At 42.0% G+C, this 12,195-nt stretch overlaps 1 protein-coding gene across 2 annotated transcripts in view; it reads left to right on the top strand.

Moving 5' to 3' along the window:
• Positions 1-2,173: 2,173 nt before the first annotated feature.
• Positions 2,174-12,195, top strand: part of atxn7l1 (ataxin 7-like 1) — a 26,977-nt gene continuing 16,955 nt past the window's right edge. Inside the window, exons 1-3 of one of the 2 annotated variants that reach the window (XM_035679351.1) lie at positions 2,174-2,352; positions 2,810-2,884; positions 8,661-8,765. In XM_035679351.1, coding sequence (XP_035535244.1) covers positions 2,256-2,352; positions 2,810-2,884; positions 8,661-8,765 — 277 coding nt within the window. In that variant the 5' untranslated portion in view covers positions 2,174-2,255. Of the gene's footprint in view, positions 2,353-2,809; positions 2,885-8,660; positions 8,766-12,195 lie in introns of those variants that run through there. The other variant, XM_035679359.1, reaches the window with a different exon arrangement.

Genomic DNA, 12,195 nt, shown 5'->3' with positions numbered 1-12,195 from the left:
TTAAAGGAATATCTTATCTTTTCTGTCATGCCCCCCCGTAGGGAAGCCACACAATTTTCCAAATGTTTACTCAACTTTCACTCCACATTTAGCCCCTGGTCATGTGTAAAGAAGATTTTGTGGTGCCGTACAGGTGGTGCAGGTTTTTATTTTAAATACTAATAACGTTGTTTGGATTCAATTGCTCAGGTGAGGTAAAAACCTTATGGATATAGAGCAGCAAAAAAATAAAAGCGTGAAAGTATTTTGAAGATGTTGACGCGTCCGTGACCCCAAACTGTTATTATGATCCTCGAAGAGACAGAAAAGTAATACTTTGTGTCTCCCGGTTTTGTCCTTTGACCTCCTGATTTGTCCTGTGACCTCAATGATCACTGTGTGGGAAACAAACACAACATTGTGGTTGAGTCATGCTTCGTAGGTTTGTGTGTGTGTGTGTGTGTGTGTGTGTGAGGGAGCGAGAAAAAGAGGAGAGGGAACAGAAAACGAACAGGGAAGTATGCTTGTGTGTGTGAGAGAAACACAGGAAGGATTGCATTCAACCCCAGATTATCATACGAAGTGGACGGGATTTGACCTGATTTGTCATACCAGTGTAAACGAATCAAAGTCATTTCCTCGCCCTCGTTCAAGGGCTGCCATTTCCTCTGAATTTCCACCCTTCTCTGGTTTTCTCACTCTCTGATTCAGATGAAAAAGACAACTTCATGCCATGTCATGTGACCATAGGCGAGTAGCCACTGGATTCTTTAGATCTGTTCAGGTTTTGTAAAAGTTATGGATGTTTTGTGGAATATTTGTTTGTGGTCATGTTGTGTGTGTGTGTGTGTAATTGAACCCCTCATCAGAGATTAGGAGTTGTGTTTTCTGTATATTGTGATCTACCTGACGTTAAGTTTTCTGAAAAGCAGACTATCCATCCTCCATTTAGCCTGACTTTGCACTGGAAGTGCAGGTTCTGTTTCCAGCCACAAGAGGTCAATGTAGTGCCGTGAGCTTGACCTACTGAGCCACTTTAAGAAGCCAAACACCCTGGGACAATTTTTGAGAATTTAATCAATGATGACCTCTAATGAATTCTTATAAATCCATGAAGCAGATGAAACTTCCTCTGCGCTTTTAGTTTGAAAATTCCCTGCACTTCACCGGTCTCAACCTTGCCCAATTTAAAGATTTTTGTTGTTTTATGTAGATATTTTGTTTGCGGTGGTATCTACTGTTCACTATGCACACAATTAAGCATAATAGTAATTCTATTCTCCAGCTGTAACCACTAATAACACCATCATGTTAGATAGCAAGGGAATTTAGTGTTATTTACGGCTCTGACCTCCTCTTTCCAAAATCCATTTACACCCATTACTTACTTTGCAATCTTCCTGGCAAGCACTCGTGGTACTCTAATTTCTTTTAATGAAGCAGAGAGAAGATTTAAATCTAGCTTAGGTACATTTAAAGGTTCAAACACGGGCAAATATTTCCAGCAGGGTGTTCAGTCCTGCCAGGGCCAATATTATACACTTATTTTGACACTTACAAGATGCCCAATTGCCACCATTTTTCATTACAGTGGATAGCAAAGATAACTCGTATATTAAGTGTATATTAAGTAGGTTTTCCTGGTATACTGTGTCATTAGTACTAAGGTCAAAACAGATTGATAATGGAGGTAAGATCTCAACATTTAAAAACGTATCTAGAGATGTTCACACACAGCAATATTCACTAAATAGGATGAGGTTAATATCTTTATTTATATCTATTTTAAATGCCTAGCTTTTGACAGCTGCATTGACACCCCCGTAAGGATAGGTTGCATTATCTTCTGCAATAATATCCCCCTCTTTTTGATAGTATTTAAATGGCGTCTTTGAGTCATGGAGTCAATTCCCATTCAATAATTGACACTTATACTAGATTAGCCAGTGCTATTTAAATAATGTTTTATATTATTATTATTATATATATATATGTATTGTAACCGTCCCACGCTGAAAAGCCAGTGTAGTGTTAATAGGCTTTAGTCTGTACCATATACTACCAATGGTTTGTATCTACACACTGAACTTTTGAACTCGTGAATAAGCTCCCCCTCGCCTGTCGCTCAACCTCTCAACCCTCCGACAAACGCCGAACCGAGCCGAAGCCGGCCGACGACGACGTCAGCATATCTCGTTCTTTCGTTTTTCGCCTGCTGCGTGCGAAGGAGAGAGAGGAAAAAACGGCTCTCAGCAAAGCAACAAGAAGGAAGAGCAATGGCGACACTGGATCGCCAAATACCAAGTCTGGATACCTTCCTTTGCGAGCCTTGGTCTTCCTTCGTCAGTGCGGCTAAATTACGTTTTGTTGACAGTAAGTTCGCACGTCGGTAGCGTTGTTGTTTTTGCGGACAAACTGTCGGGAAGTGCGTGGTCCAACTGTCTGTGATTGAGTTGAGTAAAGCCCCCCTCCACCATGCAGGCAGGGTCTGTCAAAGCGCAGGCAAAGTAACTGTCAAAAAAAAACACTACGAAACGTTAACAGTAACGGCTGTCTTTAACCGTCGGGCACGAAGCCAACCGTTAGAGCGCACAGTTTGTGGCACAGGCGCGTGCAGTAGTGGTAGCGTCAACTGTCCAGCTGTAAGTTTGTTAGCTTCACTCGCCGTAAGGAAGACAGCTCAGGGGCGCTAGCGAGCTAATGCTAACCCCGAGAGCCAGCCTCGTAGGAGCAGCATGGCTCCACGTAAAGTTTGTTGTGAATGCGTGGTTTGTAAGTGGCTTTTTTTATATATATATATATATATATGTGTGTGTGTGTGTTCGTTCAGACGCAGACTCGTCCTTGGATAACAGCGACAGAGAGCTTTGCTGCCCCGGTGAAGAAGTGAAGCTCGGCGAAGAAGGTAAGGAAGTTCAACGCAGTGCATCGTGTGAAGGGGGTTTGTTATGGTTTTGTTTAATGCATGCTCTGCAGCGTTACGGATGCCACACGGTTTCTGTTTTCCACCACTTTACTCATAAAACATGTAAAAAAACAAACCAAAAACCCATTCTTGGATATAATTGATTTTACACGCATGGTTTTAAATACATACTTTAGTTTTAATATGTGCCTTGAAGGGGAAAGACACCACTCGTTATGTGTCTGTATTACAGTGAGTATCCAGTCTATAGGGCTGTAACTAATGATTATTTTCTCCATTAATTGCATTTATTCGACCAAAATATCTTAAAGCTAAATGTATTCTTTTTACTATCATATTTAGCAAACAAAAAAATTATTATTTGAGAAGCAGGAACCAGAGAATAATTGGCATTTTCGCTTTAAAACTTCTTAATTGATTATGAAAATGGGTGCCAGTTGATTTGATGTTGATTGACTCATCAATTAATCAACTAATCTTTACCCTTAGAAAGGCCAAACTGAACAAAAATCAGAGTTGATGAGGATAGCATTGAACAATAACCTATTGCTGTTATATTCAATGTATGATGCTGACGTTTTGGGTCTTTTAACATGGATGGGGCAATCAGAAGTGTCTATCATTATATAGTTAGTTAGTTATAGTGCAATGCATATTAACGCAAGTTTAGCCGAGCTGTTGTGTTGTTGTAAATGAATGAATATAGCTGGAGCAGGGGTTCTCAAATGTGCTATTCAGTATTACGTTACCAGAAGTCTAACACAGTAGTACAACTGTCGTTTCATAATCAGTGGATATGGCCTACATTACCAGCAGCATCCCTGTAGAAGCACTTGTACTGCGCTGTACTGCGCGTTTGATACACCAAAGTGTCCTTGTGGTCTGAGCTCGTGTGTGGCTGTAAGTTGTTTGTTGTTTTGTGCAAGATAATATATATCATCTTGTATCATTATATATCGTCGCCTGTGAGTCAGTCAGCGGAGGGTGTTGTGGGGTGGCCCTAAGCGATGAGTGGGTACCTCCAACCCTCAAAGGGACAGAGCCAGAGGAGTTCCTCCACACCTCACCACGTATAAATACCCACAGCACTCGTGCACACTTGAGTCATCCCTGAAAGTTGGAGCGTGCTGCAGCCCTCGTACGGACACACTGACGCACACACACGCAGCCTGGGAAACTCTCTTCCCACTCTCACTGGTCAAATACCGACACCCCCCCACACACACACACACACACACGCTCACATGCCTCATCTTCCTCTCTCAGAGCCAAGCTGAAGCAATGTTTCCAGTATTGCTGATCTGTTGGCAACATGACTCTCAAGGCCTGCTGAGAGTGATATGCACACACACACACACACACACACACACACACACAAGCCTCACAAACACACCGGGAAACGTTTTTAAATGCTTTACTTGTACAAATGTGTATCCAGCAGAAAGTAGTGTGATTCATCGCAGATTTATATATATATATATATATATATTACATGTTTACTCACTTGACACTTCAGTGCACATTTTTAAGACGGTGAGGCCAGGTTGGCACTTACTTGGTGTGTCGCTTCAGGTCATGATTGCTATCTGTGTCTTTCTCTCTCACTCACTTAACTATCGCAGACGTACACACAGCAGGGATGATGACAACTTGCAGCAACTTAGTTGGGCCGGACTGGCATCCACTGTCATCATCTCACTAGAAATAGGCAGGGCTGTAATGCTGCTATTTGTATGTTTACCCAAGTCTTTAGCAGGGATGGGACTCATCAGGAACCGTCGTGTTATTAACTGTGAGATACAGTATGTCATAGCTTTTATTCATTTATCTAGCTACACTGTATTTTCTTTGTAATCTCTTATAGTATTTTATATGTTTTTACCTGCTAGCGTGACCTTGTTATGAAAGGCGCCAACAAATAAACATTTATTATTATTATTATTATTATTATTATACCAAATGTGTTCAGTCGGCATCGAAAACAAAGGAAAATACCACAGTGCGCAGGGTATGGCAGGACATGAGCTGTTGGAAACCTTTGAGAGAGAAAAAAAAACACCTCCGTTATCTGGCAATCTACTCAGAATTAGTCATTAAGTAAACGGGGCACTATTGTCTCCATTCAAATGATTTCAGCTTGAAATTAGTCATATTACCCTGTCAACTCTTGAATACAGCCAAAGAAATCGCTACGTTTCTTGTACGTCTTGCAAATGCTGTAAAGTGAGGTGGATTCGAGATGCATGACACATTACCTTATGAGAGCGTGCCTCGTGGAGGATGCATAAAAGCAAAAACAGTCTACATCAATAACCTCGGATTCATGGCGACTGCTTTGATAAATTGTTAAAGTCATTTTTCAAGGAAAAGTGCCAAACATTGACTAGATCAAGCTTCAGAACTGTTAGGATTTGCTGTTTTTCTTCCTCTTATGTGATAGAAAAAGGCGGAATATCTTTGTGTTTTTGGACCATGAGTCGAAGAAAGACACATTGAAGAATTCACCTTCGGCTCCAGGAAATTGTGACTGTGAAAATGTCTCATTTTTCAATATGAATTGATAATGAAAATAATCCTAAGCTGTAGCCATAAAACCTTTACACATGGTCAGAATTGAAGCATAGTCAGAAATAAAGAGAGTAAATGGATCACATCTTTGTTGCCCCCTGAATAGAGATTGGAGTGGAACGCTCTTGTCCTTGCATAGAAAAGTCAAGTGCCCTTGATGTTATTGTCTTGAGCTCAGATGTTAGATCATAACTGCGGTTTCACCTTTTGTGATCTATCAGTGAAACTCTTTTTGTGGTTTGTTTCATAAATAGCTTCTTGTAATAGTTTTCCTGGCGGCATTTTTCAGCCTGGCTTTTAAACCCCACGAGCAGATGATTCTGACTTTAAAGACGAAATAGTTTGAAACTTAATACAGTTAAAAGTCAAGACTCGATTAAGACTTTGTTGAATAACGTCGAGTTCTTCATCATAGCAGCATATTTGTTCAATTTTATCCTTGTCTGTACAGCTTTATTGCTATTGGTAACGGCTTTACTGAGAAGAAAAAGGTTTGATCCCTTTTGTTTTTTGGGGCGCCAACTGAAAGTCTGACTCTTATTAATAAAAAATTTCAAAAACCTAGAACCGTCTTAAACTCTCCGAGTCTAACCCAGATTTGTGTCTGGGACATTTTTGTTAAAAAATGGAGATAGCAGTTGAGTTTGTAGCCTTGGGTCTGCAACATAAGCAGACTGCTAAGTTTGTTTACTCTTGTCAGACATTTTGGGGCAGTAGCAATAATTATCTGGTGTGCCAGTTCAGAAAACAACTTGAGTTGAAGCTGTGGCCTGTGTCTGCCTCTGTAACTGTTGTAACACAGTGATTACTCAAAAGTGGCTCCTATCGCCAACATTTCCGCTAACTTTGTGTCAGTGATTGCTGTTTCTTTGGTACAGTTGCATTATTACTTTGCTATTAGTCAGCCAAACCGCAGAATTTTAGAGCAGGGTCGAATAAAGTCTTGTTCTCTTTTTCTTCTCATGTTTGATAGTCGCTGCTATTAAACGCTTTTGTTTACCAGGAAGGTCATTTAAGTTGCCTTTCCAAACCCCAGTTCACCAATGGGGAAGCTGATTTACTTACTCTAAATGTAATCAGTGTCCAATGATGTGTTGTTTTAGTAGCTACAAACATGCTTATTCACAAGTGACTGATGTTTTTTGTAGTTCATTTTCTGGCCTGTCAGTCATTTGGCAGCCTGTGGAAGTTGGCTTGAGAGGCACAAACAGTTCAGGCTGCAGAAATAGGCTACGCACTTAGTTTGCATTTGAATTGGCAGATGCAGAGGAAATTGCATTCTTGCTTCTTTTTTTTTTTCTTCTTTTTTTGTTAAAGTACTCCCACTAAAGTCCTTTTCTGTTACTGCAAACCTTGGAATTTGCCAGAAAAGCTAAATTTCCCCCTCATTTTTTGGCTTGGCTTCGCTGATCAGTTTATCAACAAGAAAATGTTCTCATTTCCCACAGAAAACGACCCCTGAACGAAGTGTGGTGGTGCCGATCAACGTTTTTAACAGAAACCCTTTGGCAGGTATAGAGCTAACCTGCAGTCTCTCTGTTTAACTGCCGACAGAAAGTTATCAGTCCCGGCCACTTAACAACCTGCTGACTGCAATGACAATATTTAAATGCTGTTATTCACACCAGCCGCACCTTTCCATTTGTGTTCGTGTTACAGCTCGGACCAGGCTGCTTTCACTTAAGTCAAAACCAAACACTACAGTTTATTTGCTAGTGAGGGAAAGCAGTTTTTGTTCAGCAAACACAGGAATCGGAGACTTTGAATTGTGGCTTAAATCCAGAGGCGTGCTCAGAAATGATGGCCATGGAAAAGGAGTGAGAAATAATCTGCTCTTCTGTACTGACAAGGTGAACTTGGACAAAGCATCTTACTGCTCACCGCTTCAGTGCAGCTGCTCTGCATCCACTTTGGTATTTCTGTCTTGCCCTTAGTTTGATTCAGTCTCATTACTCTTAAGTATTTATTTAACAGCAACCTTCCATCAGTATTAACATAGCTCAAGGGTAATAAAATACATATTCCTACCAGTGATCCTGACGGCCTTAATGTGCCAGTCCTTGACCACTTCATGTATGATTAATGAAGCCGTTCGACATGTTGTATACATACAGTACGTATATAATGTGGCTTTGACCTTGAGTGACCACACACACACACACACACACACACACTGCTTGGCGCTAAGCATGACTGCCGATTCTCCAGTGTTTCTCATTGCAAGCTTTCACAAACAAACACGTTCATACACACCCCACCTCCCCTCAGTGAGTCTGGTTTAAGCCCCGTGCTAATACTATGATTTCTGTCAGCAGAGCTTGTTTGGGTATAGGAAGATTAGGTTCTCAAAGCTCAGCCAAACGAGATAATAGCTATTTTCCATTGGACATATTTGTTTTTCTCTGTATTTCTATTAATCTTCAGTTTCACCCGGAGTGGGTGGGGTATCTCTTGTAACTCCAGGCGCAGTGTTGCTGTATGCTAGCTGGGACACAGTATGCTACTTTGTGTGTGTTTATGTCCGTCTGTTCAGTAATGAAAACACAGATTATCATCTCTGTTCTCAGATGTTCCTTGTTAGTGAGAATTGCAGCAACAGGTGACTCGAATTATCTGAAAATACACCACGTATTTTACCTTAATTCATTTCCTTTTCGTTTGTTCTGCACTGTCTCTGTATTAACATGTGGGACTGGGCTGAGAGCGGGAACAATTTATTGATTCATTCATTAGTTTATTGATGTATTGAATTACTATCTATTTTCTTTTATATCACTGTAACATGGTTACCTTTAGTCGTGTTTTTAAATAATCTATTTGAAAGCATGGGAATATTAATGGGCACATTTTGACTAGTTTTTAACATTTCATAGACAAAATTATTAATTGATTTATCTGGAAATTGTCAGATCAATAATACAAATAATGGTTGCTGCACAAATAAATGAACCACCAGGCACTACTTTGACTGTCCTCATAGGAAGATGCCAACAAAGGTTTTACTGATTAATATTGTTTTTCAGTGTTTGTAATGGACTGTATGAACTGCTAAAGAAAAAGTTTGATAATAAAATGAGCCAATTGGAACTGACCTGTAAGACAGTTTCGCAAAAAACTTCCTCTATTTCTTGAACTCTTAATGCTCCTTTGTCTAAAATGTGTTCTCTAATCTTGATGTCTTTTTCAGAGATGCTTGTCTACAGCCAGTTTCCAGCACTGGAGGATTTTTGTCTTGTTGTCTGCCATGTCTGTAATCAGGTGGTCACTCCTCAGGGCATCCTCGCACACTATGGTAAGATCCCTCGGGCATAGTCGTACACCTCACGAAGACACACACCTCATGGTTTCTTTAGCTGTCTCACAAAGGCGCAGAACAAACATGCTCACGCACACACACTAACACAGAGACAGCCATTCAGATCAATACAATCATTTCTATTTATACCTGCAGGACTCTTGAAAAACATAGCCCCCCTGCAATTTATCCTCCATACAAACAAAAACAAAAGCTTGGTTATGCCTTCTAACATCCAGCAGGCTGAGAAACATTAAATAATATACAGAGTAATGGACCAGACGTAGCATTGTGCATGAGCTTTTTGCCCAGGAAATAAGGATATGGACGAAGCCAACTATGAGAATAACCATTTTCTGCTCTTGAGATAATGTTTTTTAAAGAGGTTGATGTTTTTGATATTCTTGTGCTCATACGCTAAAAAGGCTGCAAAGGTACGCTTCACTGATTTCAAGGCTTTACTGATTTCAAGGCTTTTTCAAGCAGGGTTAAAAAATGTTCAAAAATTAAATTGAAAAAAAGAAAGTTGTAATGTCTTCAACAATGCTTTTAGGAGCCAGTACACAGACACGCACTAAATTTAATAAAATTCAACATTTGTTGGTATGGAGACTGCAGTCATAGGCACAAACCCTATTGATCTAGTTGAGATGTCGCTCGACATTCTTACATTAAACATCGGAAAAGGTGTTAAAGTCTGTGTTCAACTTAGCAAAAGTCTGGGTATTTAATAAGGAAAGGAAAATATGTAGGAAGTAGTGGATGGTATTTGTTGTATAAGTGGTAGCCCCTCACCCCATCCGTCTACCTCTTGTTTGTTTTTGATTGTGGCTCCACCGAGCGCGGTCGCATCTGCCCACGAGCTGCTGCTTCCTTCTGTTGGAGGCACGTGCACCAGCCTGAGCCGTCTGTTTGAGCAGCGGAGAGACACACATGGTTATGCTTAATGAACACACACACGCACACACACACACTCTTCTCCCTGTGAGGAGAGAGGCCAGTGAAGTTGCATGCACACACATTCTCACTTTCTCTTTCTAAGTAGAAAGAGGTCAGTTGTATTGTGAGACACACACACACACACAACACCCACAACACACACCACACACACCCTAGACTCCTGCCAGCGCTGTTTTCCTGCTCTGCCGCCTGCACCTCCCTCCCCCCGCCCCGTGGCAGCGCGTTTCTAAACATTGCGACCACCCCAGCAGAGCCGGGCAACAACCGAAGCCGCGCGCAAGCCTAGTCTAACACACCACACGCACCACACACCCCGATCCGCACCACCCGCACCACACAGGAACGCGTCGGGAATCTCCTGAGGAGCCCGTCGCCTTACTAAACCCACCAAAACTATCCTGCCCAAACAAACGATTACCAGGCAGGACACTTGCGTGGGCCAAGCGAGCCACCCCAAGTCCATGCGACCTCACAGGCAAAAGCTTGCGGTAAGCCACTTTCAGCCTCCCCATTCATCCATTACCGTGGCGGTGTTATCAACTCCACCTGTTCGAGACTGCGCAGGGCAGTGACCCTACGCAGACGTCTCCACCGTCTCACGCAGCCACTTGAGTTGACATTTGACCATTCATCTCTAAAAACTGAAGCATAACACAGCCAAAACTCACTCCGTAGTGACATTGCATGAAAACATCCCCCTGCCTCTGCGGAGTGGATTATCCCAGGAACACTGGCCTGTCAGATATCTATGATGTTTTCATTCATTCCTCCCAATTGTGGCTCATCCCATCAAGTGATCACCTGTAACCCGACCCAAAACAAGCCAGTGCCACGTGTTCCCTGCTGGGCATGTCTACTTAAATGTGTGACCCCGCAGAGACAAATAACACACCAGATACTGTAACTGTGTGAGGGACACATCGAGTGACACATAGCTTATGACATACGGGCATGACAACACTGAAACCATCCCACACACCACAAGAAGAAAGAGGGAGAGAGAGGAAGACACGCATCAGGAGGAGCAGGACTCCGAAGTAAAACAGACCAGATTAATAGAGACAGCACACAAGCATGTGTAATCACAAGTAAGCCAGACTGAGTAGATACTAGAAACTAACAATACCACTATGATCATAAGATGCTCAAGAGTAACCATAACAAGATTTACCATCAAGACCATGCTACACAATATATTAGAGGAGTTGTATATATTAAATCCCTATCTAAGAAAAAAGAGGCACGCAAGTAGTATCATAGTTAAGGGAGCCCTCCAGAAGGGATGTACAAAAATAAATACCTCACCACTGGCAAATGATTCACCACAGCTACACCACAATCCGGATGAAGTATGTAAAACACAATCCCACACCACCCAATATGATTAAAGCACAAATGAAACACCAGAGTTGAATCCCACAACAACCACGGAGAAGGAGACAGAGATTACCCGCCGCCCACTCTGGTCTGCTTACAAGCTGCGCTTACAACGATCGGGGGACAGAGCCGGATTCGGCCACTTCTTTCCTACACAACCCAACTTCCGGCAGGGAGGCCTCGGGGTAACATTCTACAAGGAGAGAGAAGAGAGAGAAGGAATAAATATAAATATGAAGACCCAAATGCCACAATACAAAACAAACTGACGATAAATAACTCGATTAACAAAAAAAACCAAAGAGAAACCACAACATAATGGCAAAAAGTACAAAAAAAACAGTACAAATTACCCACACACAAAAAACAAAAAAACATTAAACATCATAAACAGAACCAGAAGAATAACATAGAGCAACGAAATGAGATTCAACCAAGCAGGTCAAAGCTTGAGAAGCAAAACTGGCCCGTGTATATCAACAACCCCGGAGCCCCACCGATCACCCTGTAGCACGCCAACCCCCTCGCTCCTCTGGCGGTGGTGCAGTGTACTCTGTAGGCCTCCCAGTCGTTGATTCAATGCACAGGTCACGGTATTTTTTTTTTGTTTTTTTATTTGTTTTCTCATTTATAGAGCGCAGATCCACCCCCGCTCGACACACACACACAGACCAATACACAAGGCGCATGCGCTGGAAGTATAAAACTGCTCCTGTCGCGGTCCCACAACATCTAACAGTGAGCCAAGCCCACAGGAACAAATGGCACGAACTCTGTGGCATATACCAGCTGAACCCCATGAGGAAATGAGCAACCAACGGGCCCAGGAAAGATCTGAATAAAAACATCATAAGAACATAATCCTGACAGCGGCCAGTTCCTGGAGGTAACCGCCACTCAGTCAGCAGAACGGTCAGCGGGCAGCATCTTCCATGCAATGACACGGAGTATTTGTATCAAATGCTTGCATACTTTACGCGAATAATCCAACCAAGTCACACTCAAGTGCCGGCACGGCCAGGAGCACTTGTATCGGTCACTGCACTACAGTGTAAACGATATAACACAAAGTGATGAATACTGACTGAAT

The sequence above is a fragment of the Morone saxatilis genome, unplaced genomic scaffold (assembly GCF_004916995.1).
Source record: "Morone saxatilis isolate NCDOM2014 unplaced genomic scaffold, NCSU_SB_2.0 Contig10, whole genome shotgun sequence".
NCBI lineage: Eukaryota > Metazoa > Chordata > Actinopteri > Moronidae > Morone > Morone saxatilis.
Note: the sequence above shows the minus strand (reverse complement) of the source record. Positions and strands in the feature narration are given on the sequence as shown.